The following is a 16,754-nucleotide window of genomic DNA, read 5'->3' as shown; positions in this document are numbered from 1 at the left end:
TCATTTAAAGGCATCACCTTTGATTTTTGAACACAAGTGTATATAATCATACAAATATGGAGAGTATGTTCACAATTTGATTGACTTGTCTGGTCTACTTCTTAGACTTTGGTTTTTGTCATCCTTTTTTGTCATACAATTAAAAGCCCATGCTCCATAAAAATTACATGTATTTATAAAATATTTATTTTTTCTTTCTTATTTTGCATCTAGTAAAAATAAGAGAAATTTAGTAGAAAAGAAAATTAAACTGAAATATAAGACAAAAAAAAAAGTGAGGATAGTTGAGTGGTTAAAATGAAGAGAATGATTAATTTTGTGGATTAAATTCAAACAAATACAGTCAAATCATTATCAAAAAAGACAAGATTGTAAAATCAGCAGAAAAAAATTAAAATTAAAAATAGTGTAAAATGAGAGAGACAAAAATAGTACATAAACATAAAGTACAATCAACAATTAAACTCTACATGTAGAAACTATTGAGTCCTCTAAGGTTTATCAATGCAATTTTGAGATTTATACTCCATAAAAATTGTGATTCATTAGTTTCATTATAGATGTCTTTGTTGCCATTAATTTTTTTCTACCAATACCTCATTAACCTTTTACATCTATGTCTTTAGGAGTTATAATAGTTGTTTTTTAATAAAGATACTAATCGTTTTTGTGAAGAACACTTTCGTAGAAACTAAAATAGAACGGATAAAGTATTTTGTTGGGTTAATTTTTTTTCTTTTGGAAGTATTGTTACTCGATGATTCTATATTTCACCCGGTTTTGTAACTGAACTTGATTTGATCCGACTTAAAAATAAATTTGCAATCATGCAAAAACAAAATACAAATAAAACCCGACTTTAAAGCAACTCGAAACACCCGACTTAAAATCGACCGATAACTTAATTAAACACATATATAAACCTATTGATGTCATATAAAAAGTAATAACAAAAAGTTAAAAGCGTTCAAAGAAAATTTGAACTTTTTAAAAGGGTTATTCAATTAACTCTGATTTTTTATAGAATTGTGAAAATAGACAATGTTAGTGACAAGGATACTCATAGAGAAAAATAGTATTATGATGTACAATTTTTACCTTTATTTGTCCAAGGTGATGTAACGTGAATATCATTTACCTTCGTGGTTCCTAGTCCAATACGAGCCTTCTATAAACTTGGTCATAGTTAACCGGATAATTTGTAAATTGGAGTATAATCTAGGGATTTTTACGAATTATAACTTTAATATTTTTTTAATTAGAGCCACTAAAGCATTACAATTTACAACATTCAGGCCAAGTCACCGAATTCGACTAATTAACCTCTAATGACCGCAACCCTTTGGCCAAATCACAATCTTTCTCGAGTCGGGGGACTCCTTTGGCTGCGCTCTCCTTTATGAATATGAATTGCCGTCGTCCTTTCCTTCCCAGACCCTATTCATAATTTTTTCTTTGAGCGGGATACACTAGATAGGATGATGATGATGACCGCACCCCTTCCTACTAGAATCCCCTACCAGCGACCCATTTCTCTTCAAACCCTTCCCCCCACCCCTTGCCTGAAACCCCCTCTAACAAAGGCAATTGGGAAGGTGATGCTAATTTTAGAGGTAGATTTCGTGGGTTTTAAAGTACTGGTGTTGATGGTTGATTAGGGTTCCAACGGTTGATTAAGAAGATTTTGAGGGACGACGAAGGTGATGGTGGCCTCACAGTTGGAGCTTGTTGAGGAGTAGGTGTGAGAATTATTCGGATGTAAAAGTAAACTAAATCAATTCAAAAGGATTAAGAAATATGATTTGGACTTTTCATATATTGGTTTGAATTTGGATTGAAAATTTCTAAGCCAAAATATTTTGGTTTGGATTAGATTTGAGCGAGCTCAGTTTCATATTAGTAGACAATACTAAAAAAATTAAGCGCTCTTACAAACAATGATAAGACTTTAATAACAATTCAAGTTTTATTTTTTTAATTCTAATTTTTTCTACTATGACTTTAATTATTTGGGTTTTCAAATTTGTTATGCATTAGATTTGTTTTAAGGACTAAATTTGATTTGAATTGAACTTTAATATTTTAAACCGAAGTGATTTGGTTTGATTTTAATTTGGATAGTGATCAAATTTGATTAGGATTTGAATTGAAAAATAAAAATGAAATTAAATTTGGTTTGATTTGATTTGATTTTTCGTAAAAAACCAAATTGTAAATCAAACTTGCACCGTTATTGAGGAGGGCCCTGTAACAACTAGGGTTTGCAAAAGGGTGAGGTTTGGTTGTGGTGGCTTTAGGGTTGCGGGGGAAGGGGGTCTAGAAGTCGACATTGCATTGGGGGGGAAGGGGCGATGTTGTAGGGAGGGGGTCTCGAGAAGGGGGTGGATTTAGAAGTAGGTAGCAATTAGTAGTGGGTAGTGCTGGTGGTGGTGAATTATGGGTAACCATGGATGAGAGCTTGAAGGAGGAATAAGACAGATCTTGAAAGGTGGGTCACCGGGTAAAGGGTGTCATCGAGGAGGAGGGATGTGGGGGAGTCGTTGGGGAGGAAGGTTGGTGGTGTTAAGGGTGGTGGGATTGTGAGGTGAAGGGTGGTGGGAGGGTTTTTCTTTTTTAATAGAATCAAAAAAATTAGAAAAGTTAAAAGGTAATTAAGGAAGGTCAACAATCATTAGGAGGTTAATTAACCGAAATTCAATGATCAAACCTGAATGGTGTAGATTTTGATATTTTAGTGGTTGTAATTCAAAAATAATAATAGGTTGTAATTCACATAAGCCCTTAATTTGAAGACTGTAATTTACAAATTATTCTAATCAAATTTTCTTTTTCGTTTACAATCATATTCATAAACTTCTCAAACTCATGGATGTATTGCTCAACAACCTTTGATTCACGCTTTATATTTGCCATTTTTGATGAAGTCGTCATCATTATCATCTTACCTAGTGTATCCTGCCTATAAAACTATGAGTAGGGTCTGTGGAGGGAAGGACGACGACAAATCGTACCCTTAAAGGAGAGCACGATCAATGAGTCCCTCAACACGAGAAAGGTCATGAGTAGTTCCTGCAAAGAATAAGAATGAGTGAAGCTGGCGCTAACTCCACAAGTATGTATCTTATCACCCAAACGTGATCGTTAAATATTAAATAGGATAAATAAAATGCATAAAAATAAAAATTAAAAAAAATCAAAAAAATAAAACAAAAGAATAAAAATAAATAAAACCGGCAGAGAACAAGAACACCAATAGGTAACTGAAAAGTGATCACCAAAAAATAAAATAAAACTTTTGGTGAAGATTAAGAGTAAACACTATAGTTAAAAGGAAGAAACCTCTCTTTAAACATCTTCATAAATTTCTCACAACTTTTAAAAATTAGAATTCCTATTGTTATTTTGCAATTCTATCACAATAAAGTTATTCGATTCAAAATGAAATATTTATTTGGATCTAAATTTATGTATTGTTTGCTTTTGATTTGTTTCATACCTATATATGAACTCTAGACCAAGTTTACAAATCGGTTAAAAGTCCTGATTTTTTTATCCTATGGGTTTAGGTCTGAATTATCCATTTGAAAAAATGGAGACTAAATATGTACATGATTAAGTATATCTCAATCCAACTTAAAACAATAAAATAAGCATTAAAACGATTCAAACAAATTTGGTTAAGATTCATCCAAATGGGCATAATGTGATAACACTAGTTAAACTCTTATATGATTTGTACAACAAAAAAGCAAGCACTTTTCAACTTGTTTGCCGTGTTGATGAGAAGAAAAAATGTAATCTCTATGGTAATCTTTAGTTTCAAATTAGCATGCACAATGACCTTTTTACGAATATTTTTTTTCTTGTTGATAAGTCGTTAATCATTGAAACATAAAAATCTCCAACATATACAGGAAGAATCTAAATAATCAAGTTTTTTGCTCTAGATCACCACATTTTTTATCCACCATCTTCAACATTATTATGTTTTTTTAGTAAATCTTGTAGATTAGGTGATCAAATATCACACCAATTTGCGCTTTCATGCTCGGAGGTTTTTGTGTTTTAATGGTTAACGACTTATTCAATGAGAAATACTGAATGTCATTTGTGAATAAGGTTATAGTGCAAACCATTAAACCAATATGAAACCACAAAGTTACTATAACAATAAAAAATTTACCATGCATACATCTTGAAACTAGAAAGCTAACAAAGAAATTTCTTTTAAAATTTTTTATTTAAGTAAAAGCTCAATAATCTAACTTCCCACAACATAATTCTCTATATTTCAATGCTTATAATTTAGATAATTAGAAATCATCATTACTAAGAGAAATTATTGTGGATGGACTTAGACTCTCAAATGAAAGTGGGACAATTTAAAAAGTTTGATTAAATAATTTTTTTTAAAAAAAAAAAACAAAAAATAAAACACAACAATAACAAACACTCAAACAATGCAAGAACATAAAACAAAAACACCTACAACTCTAGAAGTATAATAACATCTTAAGATACCTTACCTTAAAAACACATAAAACAATGCAAGAACATAAAACTCAAAAGCATTAGAAAGTGTTTGTATTTTTTTATTAACCGTTTAATAATACATAAATAAATCACTCACAAAAAGCAGTGCACTCTCTAATTCCCTAAAACTCAATAATAGTGTTCTTTTAATTAGGACAAGATAAGTCTTTCTCTATAGTTTAACAACTCTTTCTAAACTTACTAGTACACAACTCACACCACACACTTCATGCCTTGATTTACAAAGACATTTGTATAGACAAGCAAATTAGATAACATATAAATTACAACTAGTCTCTTTGAGTGACGTATCTCAAGTTTAACCCATTAAAGATTAATACCTACTTATCGTATTTTTAATGCCTATTTACATTATTCTTAATGCATACTTACCATATCCTTAATACCTACTTTTAATATCTTAAATATCTACTTATATCACTTTTCATGTCTACTTATAATATTTTAAAAAATATATAATGCGCTGATTCCATTAGAGATGATCTCTCACAAGAATTTATATATAAATTATCAAAACACAAAGTGTATGACCTTGATGCAAAGTCTTGTCTCGTGACGGTAACACACCTTACTCGACGAGCGCACCTCTACTCTTTAAGTAACCTATTCGTAAATTGTACTATCAATAGATCAAGGTCATCTCCACTAATAAATGATTCGAAACTTTCATCATCAATATCATTACGGTTTGAAGACCATATAATTCTAAGATCATATGCGGTCGAACATATTTCTGTCAAATTAGAACTTGACCGGCATGAATTGCAAATTTCTACTAGTCCTATTTGACAATTGACCAGCATAAACAATGGAAGGAAAGATGCAAGGCAAGCAACACCATACTCTGTCACAAACATTTAATGGTGTTTTTTGGCAACTCTATTAATTTACCCTTCCATTTCCTTTCTCTTCCTCCATCTCTTCTTACTCTCATTTATTGCTTTTGCTTGTCCTTTCTCTTTCCTTCTCTACTTTCTCTTTCTTATTCAATGCTATTTCCCCTCCTTTTTGATTTCTTTCTTTTTTCAAAAAAAAAAAAATCTCTGTTTTTCTCCTGCTTTCTCCTCTGTTCTTTTTCTCTCTCTCAAAATCATTTCCTTGTGCATTCAATTCTTATTACCCCGAAATTTTTATATGAATATATTATAATAAATATTTAAATTTTCTGTGATGATTTAAATGATGTAATATCGTAATAGCAAATAGTATCATTAAATGCAAGAGGGTTTCTCTGTTTTTGTTTGCAGAAAACAGAGTATCAGCTTGAAACTGGCTGATCGTACAATTTCTCTCTCTTACACTTACAATTATTTCTTCGAATTCCCAAGATAGATATTGCCCACCTCCACTTTTCCCTATTTTTCTTTATATATACCTTTAATTTATCTCTTTGCCAATTTATATCTCAACTTTTTCTGGGATTTTCTTGCTTTTTCAGACCAAATCAAAACTGGGTTTTTCTTCTTTTATTGAGATTTGAATGGAAATATTTCAACTTTAACTTCAAATTTAAAGTTTATGTCTCTTTTTCTTCACTTAAGTTTGAAGCTTTTCATTGCAAGAGACCTCAATTCCAAGTCTATATCTTTATTTTGGGTGAAATGAAAGATGGGTTTTGTTTGTTTTGTTGAAAATTTCATTTTTAATAAAATGTTTCAAGTTTGATGATTGATAGTTTTGTGATTCATGTTACAAAATTCAATTCAAATTTATTTTTTTGGGTAAAATGATTGATGGATCTTTTTATTGTAAGAATATTATGTATTTGAATGAAAATTTTAAACTAAAGTCCTAAGTAGTGTTGTTTTCTTTGTTAGAGACTTAATTCATATCTTTTTTTTTTTTTTTTTTTTGATTTGGTGGAGAAAAATTGAAAAAGAATGGGAAGATCTCCTTGTTGTGACAAGGTAGGATTGAAGAAAGGGCCATGGACTTCTGAAGAAGATGAACTTCTTGTTAAGTATATCAACCAACATGGCCATGGAAATTGGCGCTCTCTTCCCAAGAATGCAGGTTTCTTTCTCTTATTCTCTATGTTTTTCAGTACATGGTTGGCTAAGGGACGGATAGTGGCACTTAGAATCGAACTTAAGCTCTTACGCGAGAATTTACTTCAATTGCTTCTCTTTGTCAATGCATGAAACTAACTCTGGAAGAAATGGCAAAAATGTCTTGTTATATTTTAGTGAAGAAACCAAAAGGCCAATAATAACCACTTTGAAACTGTGCCTAATGTCTATCATGCCTATGCTTCTTTTGGCTCAATATCTTTTAGAAATTGTGTGATTTTAAATCAGTTTTAATTCGAGAATTATCGTTAATTTAATAGCCGAAAACTTTCTTTTTCACCTTTCTGATAGAGATCTGATACTCACTGTCTACAAAGACTATTGATTCCCTCTCAGGCTCTCTCCATTGCCTGTGTAGGATTCTATAGCCTATCCCGGAGTAAAAATTGACAAATTCTTTAAAGGTTTCAAAAATTTTAATATTTTTCTAATAATTTTTTTTATCTTTTATCACTTAATAAATATTGAGGCCTCTAATTTTTCGAGGTTCTATGCGGTCGAAAATCTTGAACATGCTCAGAACCGCCCAATAAAAAAATCATAGTCTTGATTCTCAATTGACCTAAGTTTGTTAATTTAAAGGAAAAACAAAGGGAAGTGGGGTGACAATGTGTTTGTTGGGTGAATAACTTGTCTAGTGTCAATACAAGAGCTGATCATGTGCTTGTATTTGTGTAAGGATTGCTTGATCAACACTCTGACTACATACTGTATTAATTAACATCTTATTTAATCAACAAATTTGTCTATGAAATTTTTTCTTTTACATGTGTCTGTTATATTTGTTTCCCTTCTCGATGAAGCCGAAAATTTAGAGTTCATTGGTAAAATTACTTACTGGGGTGATGAAGTGTTCAATTCTTATTTATATGAGGTTGGTAAAGATTGTTTCTTAACAAGAGTCAATTGAAAACGTCAAGTATATTAAAATTTAAAAATTATTACTTAGAATAATTTAATATTTCATAATTTTACTATAATTAATTAAGCATGAATATTCCCAATTTTAGTAGGTAAATACGTAGAGTAAATTTGGGTAATTGGATGACCTGCTATAATATGTAATTTACAAAAAAGTAAATTGAAAATTAATGTAAAACTAGAGAAAAACTTAAAAATTTCACATAAAAATTTTTAAATTGTAAACAAAAATAATAAAATAATTTTTTACCTTTTTTTTTAATTTTTTTCAACATTTTATTTTTGTTTATCTTTTTTTTAAAAAAAAAATAAAACTTACAATAGTAAGTCATTTAGTTATCGGGTTTATTCTAGGCAAATACATCCTAAAGTTTGGATTATTCATGGTTAATCAATAGGTGAGATTATTGTAGGCAAATCATGAAAAAATTGAATTATTCTTGGTAATTTTTCCAATTTTAAAATCTCGCGTAGCTTAGACCGATTTAATGATATTGGGGTAATGAAGTGTTCTGGGAACTATTTTGTTTACATGTTTAACATATCCCAAGAATGATTGATGTACCGGAAAATCATTTATGTGAAACTTCTTTTTGATGATTTATTTCATAATTTATGGCTACATGTTCCTGGAGATGATCATGGGTTTCCAAATCTAATGCCAACTAAAGGTCTTGAGAGTAATTGATGTACTAGCAAACTCATCACTTACAAACTTCCTTAAGATTGATTATTTGTTGTACGGAGACTAATCCTCGATGAGAAAGAGCTAATTTTGTGAGAGTTGGGATTATTTTTGGATTATATCCTACCATATGTTACTAATGTAACATAATTCATGCTTATGTCCATATGGTACCAGTGCAACATAATTCGCCTTTTGAATTCGAAACTTGCTCAAAATTGTAGAAAAAATGTCCAAATTGCGATTTGCTGGAAGATTAGCGAATCATGTGATACTTGTCAAATGATTCATTGATCGCCCCACGAACCGCGAATCGAAAAAAGGGAGTAGTGAAACTGTCACATGATTTACTGGGCACTAGTGGCTTTACTTAATTAATTCATTGATTAAAACCATAATCAATAACATAAAGACTTCAAATTCATGATTGAAATTCCTTTGTCATGAACGTATAGTGTTCACTTTCTACTCAAAGTAGATAAGCACATTGTTCATGCATGTTCACTTTCTAAAATGACTAGTCTTTCCTTTCCTTTCCTCTCCGTTAGGTCTTCTTCGGTGTGGAAAGAGTTGTCGCCTTCGTTGGACAAATTATCTTAGGCCGGACATTAAACGCTGTCCATTTACTCTTGATGAAGAGAAACTTGTCATTCAGCTACATGCCATTCTAGGCAACAGGTAATTCTTACTAGTTGAAGTGACACTTATGTGCAAAGATTAAACCTTTTAATCCATATAAGCAATATCTAATATCGGAAACTTTTGATTCAGGTGGGCTGCTATAGCCGCACAACTACCAGGAAGAACCGACAATGAGATCAAGAACTTATGGAACACCCACTTGAAAAAACGGCTTATAAGCATGGGCATCGATCCTCAAACACACGAACCATCAAAACCAATCACAAACCCTCCGGCCTCCCCTTCTACACGCCATATGACCCAATGGGAGAGTGCCCGTCTAGAAGCTGAGGCTCGGCTCTCAACCGAGTCCTTATTGAGTCACGCACACTCATCAGTGATCCTTGATTCTGACCACTTCCTCCGACTTTGGAACTCTGAAGTCGGAGAATCATTTCGAAAAAACAAAAAAAAAGAAAAGATTGTATGTCAAAGCCCGATTTCTCAAGCATCAACTTCAACTACAAAATTCGCCTCTACTTCTGGTCTAACAGTGGAAAACCGAGATGACGAGAGTATCTGCAAGACCATAATCAAATCCGAAAGTGTTGATGCAAATACAAAATCAGATTCCTCGAGCTCCAACGAAGTGGAATATACAACCGAGTCAGCATTACAACTACTCTTGGATTTCCCCGGAAGCAATGATATGAGCTTCTTGCAAGACCCGATTCAGGAGTTTTCCTCCATCTTCCAATCTGTCATGAGTCAACAATTGAATCTCATCTGATATATCGCGTGTTTTATGAACTTTTACTGCGGATTTCCGGGCAATTTACATCAATTTCAGCAGTACAATATGGGTTAATTAGCTAGTATAGTTGTAGCATTATATTAGTCCTATTTTTCCAATCTATTAATACATGTTTTGGTCAGATCATGTTTGATAGGATGTCTCCTTGATAGTCTACATTGAGAGGTTCATGTTCCCAGATCTATTTACTGATGTCCTGATTTTGGGAATTGTATTGTTGTCTCTTGAATCATTGACCAGCTTGATTGGAATATATGTATGTAAATTGTTGAATTTTTAATTTATTGTCCCACCCTTTTCTTTATCCATTAATTATGGTAGATGGGAACACCATGGATACTTTTTGACATGATTCATAGGTTTTAACCTAGTTATGTGCAAAATAAGTAAACTCTAGCATAGTAATGATGAAAATATTGTGAGAGTTGGTTGAGTTTGTTTCTTGATATGGTATCAGTAATCAGTATGATTAAAGATTACAGGTTCGAATCTAAACCACTCCTCATTTAAAGTGAAATATTCAGCTCCAAGTACAAGAAGGGCATCCATACTTCTAGCCTAAAGAGTTCTCGCATAAGGCGACATGTTAAAGTAAATAACGTATTCTGGGGTATCAATCATCGACTTAAGTTTTTGGTGAACTGATTCATTGACAAAAATCTTATAAATACAAAATCCAGAAATGACTTGTATGCACATCTCTAGATATGGCAATACTAGCTTGCCATCTTTGTTTACTTGACGAAAACCAGTAGTGCATCTAGATTAACTCTCGTTTTGACAATAAATGTAGATTGAAGCGAACAAATGGGTTGGATTCTGAATACAACTATAACTCAAACCGAATAAAGACTCGGAAGATACATAGTCGAAAATGTGCAAAGACTGAGCAAACTTCGTTTTTGAGGGATCAAATTTCGACTGTCACGAAAAAACACATGAAATTACCAGTATTGGTGGCACAGATGATCTTAAAATGAGATGCAATTGAGGAGCTTCTTAGGGGCGTAACCAGTGGCGCGATATTTAGCAGCTTTCTCTTGGATGATGAGGATGTTTTCACCCTTTTTGGCTTGAACTATTGCTCTTTTCTCTTCTGCTTGCTTGTGTATTTGAGCTACCATGTTCTTCTTCTTTTCTCCATACTCGGCCTTCTTCTTTTCCAGCTCTTCCTGCTCGTTTGAAGCACCGCTTTTTCGTGTTTACGAGTAGTTTGTAGATAGTAAAATGAACTTGTTAAAACAGGATGCATATATGGTACCTCAATTTCCTTCAGTTTAGCTTCCACGGATGCTTTCTTACTGTTTTCCCATGCGTCCAGAGCAGACATCTTCTTCTCAGCCCTGTTCAGTTTACCCATCTTATTTAGCCACATTAAAAAGATACTTCCCTCTTCTCTAATGTTTTTTAAATCTTTTTGGATTCATTTTATGTGTACGTTTTATAATATATTTTTTAGTATTTTTAATGATGCTTATTTAGAGATATTAAGGGTCAAAAATTTACGTTGAAAACTGTGGAAAAAATAAATGAAAATAGAAAAACAAGAGGGGTAACAAGCAAGAAGATCAAAGTTTCAATTTGCGGTTTGAGATTCTTTTAAATCTTTTATTTTCAATTTTATATTTCATCTTAACTTAGTTTCAACATGTTATAAATATAAAGGATTTTAGTTTAAGTAATAGTTGTGGAGTTTTATTTAATGAATCATTAAAAATTTAGACAAAAAAACAAATAAATGTGATTAAAGATGTCATAAAGGATCAATTATTTTACATATTTTGACATTTTTGGATTTAAGAACTAACAATTGAACTAAATCAAAAGTAATATGAACTAATTTTAAGACACTTAATTTAAGTGACCACAACTTAAGGTGAGACTAGGTCAAAAAATCAGACTATAATAATTTGAGAGGTCAAAATTCAAAAAAATTTCGTATAACTATTATCACAAAATTCAAAAACTAAAGAGAAGTATAATCGATCCGACACTTATAACTGCCGCACATCTTACATGTACTCAAAACAACCCCTGATGTCAACCATTCATCTAAAAAGATCCTTACATTACCATTTACAAAAAAACAAAAAATTTAATATCCAGGTCTAAATTCTAAAACATTAATCCAAATAAAATTATAAGCATAGAAGAGGAAATATCATGTAAAATGATACTACTATCCATATTAAATAGACGTACTTGTTAATGGCTTTAGTTTGCTCACTTTCTTGCCATGCCTTAATAAATGACAGTCTTTTTTCTTGTTCAACATGTGCAAATGCAATATCTGTAATAATAACAATAAATAATACAACTTCACATTTTAATACTCCCTCCGAACCAATTTAGATGTCCCATTTGCTTGGGCACGGTTATTAAGGATGGTGTGGGGTCCATTAAAAAGGGTAAGTAGTAAAGGGTAAGTAGTGAGAGTAAGTAGTGAAGGGTAGTTGAGTAAGTAAGGTATTTGGGGGTATATTCGTAATTACTTGTGTGAATTAAGGATATTTAGGTAAAAAAAATTGACAAAAATAAAAATGAGATAACTAAAAAGACTTTGTCAAATAAGAAAATGAGACAACTAAATTGGTTCGGAAGGGAGTATAAGACAAACTAAAAATAAATGAACATCTCATAAAAATTAAATGACAAATGATCATAAATGAAGATTTATATAGTTATTATACACCATTTACTCACCTCTGTCAACACTTGTCCTATTCCTCTCAGTTTCAGCCTCTTCAGCTTCTGTTAATTAACAACATCAGATCATATCAAATACTCCCTCCTATTACTATACATCAATCATCAATCAAATATTCATTTCTATTTTCATTTAATCATGTACCAACATTATTTCAAATTACCGTTATTTTTATTTTAGTCTGTCATTTTAATTTTACAATATTTTTATTTATAGATTATATCTTTCACACTTTTTTTAATTATCATTCATATATTTTTTTTTATTTTATTATTTTTATTGTTACCCTGTACACACATAATTTATTGGTCCATGCCAATTTCTTAATATCTTTATTAATTTTTAATATTACAATTTCTTAATAATAGATGAGTATTAATCCTAGACAATATTAACATGATTATTTTGCAACAATTGTTTGTTTTTGTAAAACCTAACTTTCCGATCAAATTTTTATCTCTCTTTTTCTCATTCATATATTTAGACATTAAATTTCTAAACAAATAATTCCCATACGAAGAAGTCCATATGTTATCGTCCTATATTTAGAACATGGTAAATAAATCAACCTACTATGTGATTAGTTTGAAGATTTATGTGATCATATTTATATGATTACTTTTAAGGTATATGTGATCATCTTTAAAATATATGTGATCATTTTACTAATGAAAGTGATTACTTTTAATACTTATGTGATCCTTTTCAAAGGATATGTGATTACTTGTAAGTCCTATGAGATCACTTTTAAGACCTATCGGATCATTTTTAATTTGATGAGTGATTACTTTTAAGGCTTATGTGGTTACGTTTAAAGCATATGTGTAATCACTTTGTTTATTATAAGTGACTACTTTTAAAGCCCTTGTGATCACTTTTAAGGTTTATGTGATCACTTTTAAGGTTTATGTGATCACCTTTAAAGTATATGTGATTATTTTTAATTTTTAAGTTCACCACCACAACCACCATAAAACACAATCTCCATAAGTTTTAAAAGTAACCACATAAGTCTAAAAAGAGATTACATATGCTTTTAAAGTCATCACATGAATTTTAAAAGTTATATTAAAATAAAAATAAACACATAGGCCTTTTAAAATAAAGGCTAGGCTCTTGAAAGACGTATCCAAAGCCAGTCCATTAAAGATTAATACCTACTTACCGTATTCTTAATGCCAACTTATATTTTCCTTAATGCTTACCTACCCCATCCTTAATACCTACTTTCAATATCTTAAATGTCTACTTACGTTCATTCTTAATACATATATACAATATTTTAAAACATATATAATAGGTCAGTCCAATCAAAGATAATCTCTTAAAAAGACCGTCTCACACAAAAATTTTTTGTTAAATAATCATGTAAACCTTAAAAATAATCAGATATGCTTTAAAAATAATTACATAAGTCTTACAAAAAAGTGATCACAATTGATCACAAATAAAATAACGTCCTAATTTTAAAACGGTCCTAAATAAGAATTTATTTTCCCATATAAAGTTGTTATTTAAAATAAAAAATTATAATGTGATTTATTTTTCTCGAGGATCATTAATTAGTAACTAATATGAGGAATGCCTCAAAGAAAAAAAAAATTAATATAAGGAAGAGAATAAGAATACTTTGAGAAACAGAAGTAACTGCCTCAGAAGTTGCTGTGTGTGGTGGAGAAGTAACAGCCTTTGAATTATCCTCGGTGATGGTAGATGATGATATTGATGATGCAGTTGTAACCGTTGATTTGCTATCTACACTTTTCTCTACATCCATTTCTGCCATTTTCTTTTCTTCCTGCATATTGTTCAGTATTTTTTTTATAAGAAAATTGAATTGAGGGTCTTTATTTCTAATTATTCTTTCTATGCCTTTTATAAATAAAACTTACATTCAAACGAATGTCACCCAGTGCCAGTTTGTATTTAGGATAGGTAATGTTTTAACAAAAATAACTTCTTTATTAGATATGTGGAAGCCACTTAATATTGGTAATGTAATTCTAATTAGCTAAGCAAGTTCATGCTCTTATACTCTTGCAGGTTGATGGTATTAATTGGTGGTAATAATAATGATTTGTAATGTAAATTTTTATGAAATGTATCATTTTATTACCATAATGATGAAAGTTTAATCATAAAATACAAATTAAGAGTGGATAGATAGATAGAATCTGTAGTTGATAGTCAAGGTTAAATAGTGTCAAAAAATTAAATGGGACAAAGTCTCTAAGAGGGCGGTAGTATTATTTTTCTCTCCTTCCTTTCACTCTATGTAAGTATTTTGGAGCTAAAAATCTACTATACTACTCGCTTTATTCTCTAATATTCTTTATGATTGAGAATTTTCATCTTAAGGAGAGAGAAATTGAATTATTATTTTTGAGACATATTTCGAAGATAAAATATATCTATGTGAGATTCATTAAATTCGTTTAATGTATAATTTTTTGTTATATATTTTTTATAATTTTTAATTATGCATATTTAGATATTAAGACTTAAAATTTACTTAAAAAACTATGTAGAAAATAAAGGAAAAAAATAAAAAGAACTCTTGGAACAATATATTTTTTCGACAATTGCGACAGAAAGTGACTAGTTGGATATTAAAATCAGTTAGTCTCTTGAGAGACCGTTTCTTTAAGAGAAAAATCTTAAGCCCAACCCATTAAAGATTAATGTCCACTTACCGTATTCTTAATGTTTACTTATATTATTCTTAGTGCTTACTTACCGTTCTTAATACCTACTTATAATATTTTAAATGTCTACTTATATCATTCTTAATGCTTACTTATAATATTTTAAAAATATTTAATGGACCGGCCCAATTAAAAATAGTGTTGTGTATTAAAATTGATATGCCAGCACAAATGTAGAAGATTACAACTTTGAGCCGTACGAAGACAACAAGAACGTAGACGTATTCATGACATTAACATAACATAAGACATGAGAACCATTTTGCAAAGATGCTTCCACGTTCATCCTTTTTTCTCTTTTTTATTTATTTATAATAATAATTATTTCTGATTTCGTGGTAAATTGTAATTCACTTCGCATCTTCAAAACAGCGATGCTAAACCATAAATGCTGATTATTTATGTAATATACTTCGTTCCTATTCGAATTACAAAATTGCGATTAATTATTTTCATTATTTCGATACTGATCCTTGATGTCATAATTAATTGTTATGGACTAAATTAACCCACGTTTAAATTAGCTACAAAACTACTTAAACAGCCAACAAAAAGCCAAAGACAAAAGAACAAAGAGGCCATCAGATTGGATCATGTTGGAATATATGATAAATATTGTATTATAGGAAAATAAATATTTAGGAGTAAAATATTGTTAGAATTATTTGTTTCCCTATTTAGCTTGTTAGTTTGTATAAATTCAATACAAATCAAGTATTCTTAACCTAATCAAAATTAATTTAACATTATACTTTTCTTTATGGTATCAGAGCCTGGTTTTCGATCAACTGAAAACAAAAAATATTGATCTTTCATAAAAAAACAATGTGCGGGTGCGAAAAGAATGACTCTCGTCCAAAAAATGGACTCACATGTGAAGGAGAGTGTTTAACTCACATGTGATTCCATGTCGAACAATTAGAGAGAGATTGCCTAACATATAAGCTTGAAGGGCTACTCCTTATATTACCAATTGGTTTTAGGATGGAACCTCATCGGGTTTGTGTGTATTCAACTCTTCTTTTATATGGGTCTCGTTGTGTACAAGCCTAATAATAAATTTAACAGGATTGACAAACACCTTTTTCCGGCATTCATCATTTACCCTCAATTTACCTGCAATGGCAGATTTAGACCAAAACCCAAAATAGAAACCCAAATTGTCATTATGGCACAAATGGAACATATGTTTAAACTGTTCCAACAAATGAAAAAAAATCAATCCTCAGATTCATTGGCACCGAATATGTTTAAATTGTCACAATAGAACAAATGGAACATATGTTCAAACCGCAAATTCAAGACAGATGAGAACGGTAACTCGCTATACCCCCAAAAAACCGAGTCAGCTTTTTATTCTGTCTCAAATTGAGACAGATTAGAAGCAGGTGGTGAATCGACTTTCCCTTGAAGCTGAGTTGGCTTTTCCTTCTATTTTGTTATCTTGTGTTTTTATAGTTAGCATTATTTAGACTTTGCTATTATAACATATTGCCCCACTACTACACTTGGTATGTAGTATATATAATTTAGGTCTTTATATTATCTAAAAGTCCAACAACCCTCCCTCATTTAGATTATAACCGGACCTTCTTCTCCTTTTACAAAATAAGTACATAAACCATTTTATGCATCAACGATAATGACCCCACGGATTGAATTAACGCCCAATATAAAT

The 16,754-nt window shown here is 30.8% G+C and overlaps 2 protein-coding genes across 2 annotated transcripts; one reads left to right on the top strand and one right to left on the bottom strand.

The window, feature by feature from the left end:
- The first annotated feature begins 5,395 nt into the window (after nucleotides 1–5,395).
- LOC130810469 (transcription factor MYB17) lies at nucleotides 5,396–9,994 on the top strand. The gene is made up of 3 exons (XM_057676542.1): nucleotides 5,396–6,567; nucleotides 8,778–8,907; nucleotides 9,001–9,994. Exons 1-3 carry the CDS (start codon nucleotides 6,435–6,437, stop codon nucleotides 9,638–9,640), a joined length of 903 nt encoding a protein of 300 aa, XP_057532525.1. The 5' UTR covers nucleotides 5,396–6,434; the 3' UTR covers nucleotides 9,641–9,994.
- A 370-nt stretch (nucleotides 9,995–10,364) lies between these two features.
- On the bottom strand, nucleotides 10,365–14,346 carry LOC130810467 (remorin-like). The gene is made up of 6 exons (XM_057676541.1): nucleotides 14,264–14,346; nucleotides 14,001–14,169; nucleotides 12,368–12,415; nucleotides 11,867–11,954; nucleotides 10,926–11,007; nucleotides 10,365–10,836 (listed from the first exon to the last, which is right to left on the bottom strand). Exons 2-6 carry the CDS (start codon nucleotides 14,155–14,157, stop codon nucleotides 10,636–10,638), a joined length of 576 nt encoding a protein of 191 aa, XP_057532524.1. The 5' UTR covers nucleotides 14,158–14,169; nucleotides 14,264–14,346; the 3' UTR covers nucleotides 10,365–10,635.
- Between the last annotated feature and the right edge of the window lie 2,408 nt (nucleotides 14,347–16,754).

Source organism: Amaranthus tricolor, chromosome 4, assembly GCF_026212465.1.
Source record: "Amaranthus tricolor cultivar Red isolate AtriRed21 chromosome 4, ASM2621246v1, whole genome shotgun sequence".
In the NCBI taxonomy this organism is placed as follows: domain Eukaryota; kingdom Viridiplantae; phylum Streptophyta; class Magnoliopsida; order Caryophyllales; family Amaranthaceae; genus Amaranthus; species Amaranthus tricolor.
Note: the sequence above shows the minus strand (reverse complement) of the source record. Positions and strands in the feature narration are given on the sequence as shown.

Excerpts from the sequence above, each read along its gene's own strand:
- LOC130810469 (XM_057676542.1), top strand. The coding sequence starts at position 6,435 with ATGGGAAGATCTCCTTGTTGTGACAAGGTAGGATTGAAGAAAGGGCCA. Across the intron at positions 6,568-8,777 it reads CTCTCTTCCCAAGAATGCAG|GTCTTCTTCGGTGTGGAAAG; the intron begins GTTTCTTTCTCT and ends CCTCTCCGTTAG. Across the intron at positions 8,908-9,000 it reads CATGCCATTCTAGGCAACAG|GTGGGCTGCTATAGCCGCAC; the intron begins GTAATTCTTACT and ends CTTTTGATTCAG.
- LOC130810467 (XM_057676541.1), bottom strand. The coding sequence starts at position 14,157 with ATGGCAGAAATGGATGTAGAGAAAAGTGTAGATAGCAAATCAACGGTT. Across the intron at positions 11,008-11,866 it reads CAAACTAAAGCCATTAACAA|GGCTGAGAAGAAGATGTCTG; the intron begins GTACGTCTATTT and ends TAAACTGAACAG. Across the intron at positions 10,837-10,925 it reads CTAAACTGAAGGAAATTGAG|GAAGAGCTGGAAAAGAAGAA; the intron begins GTACCATATATG and ends TCAAACGAGCAG.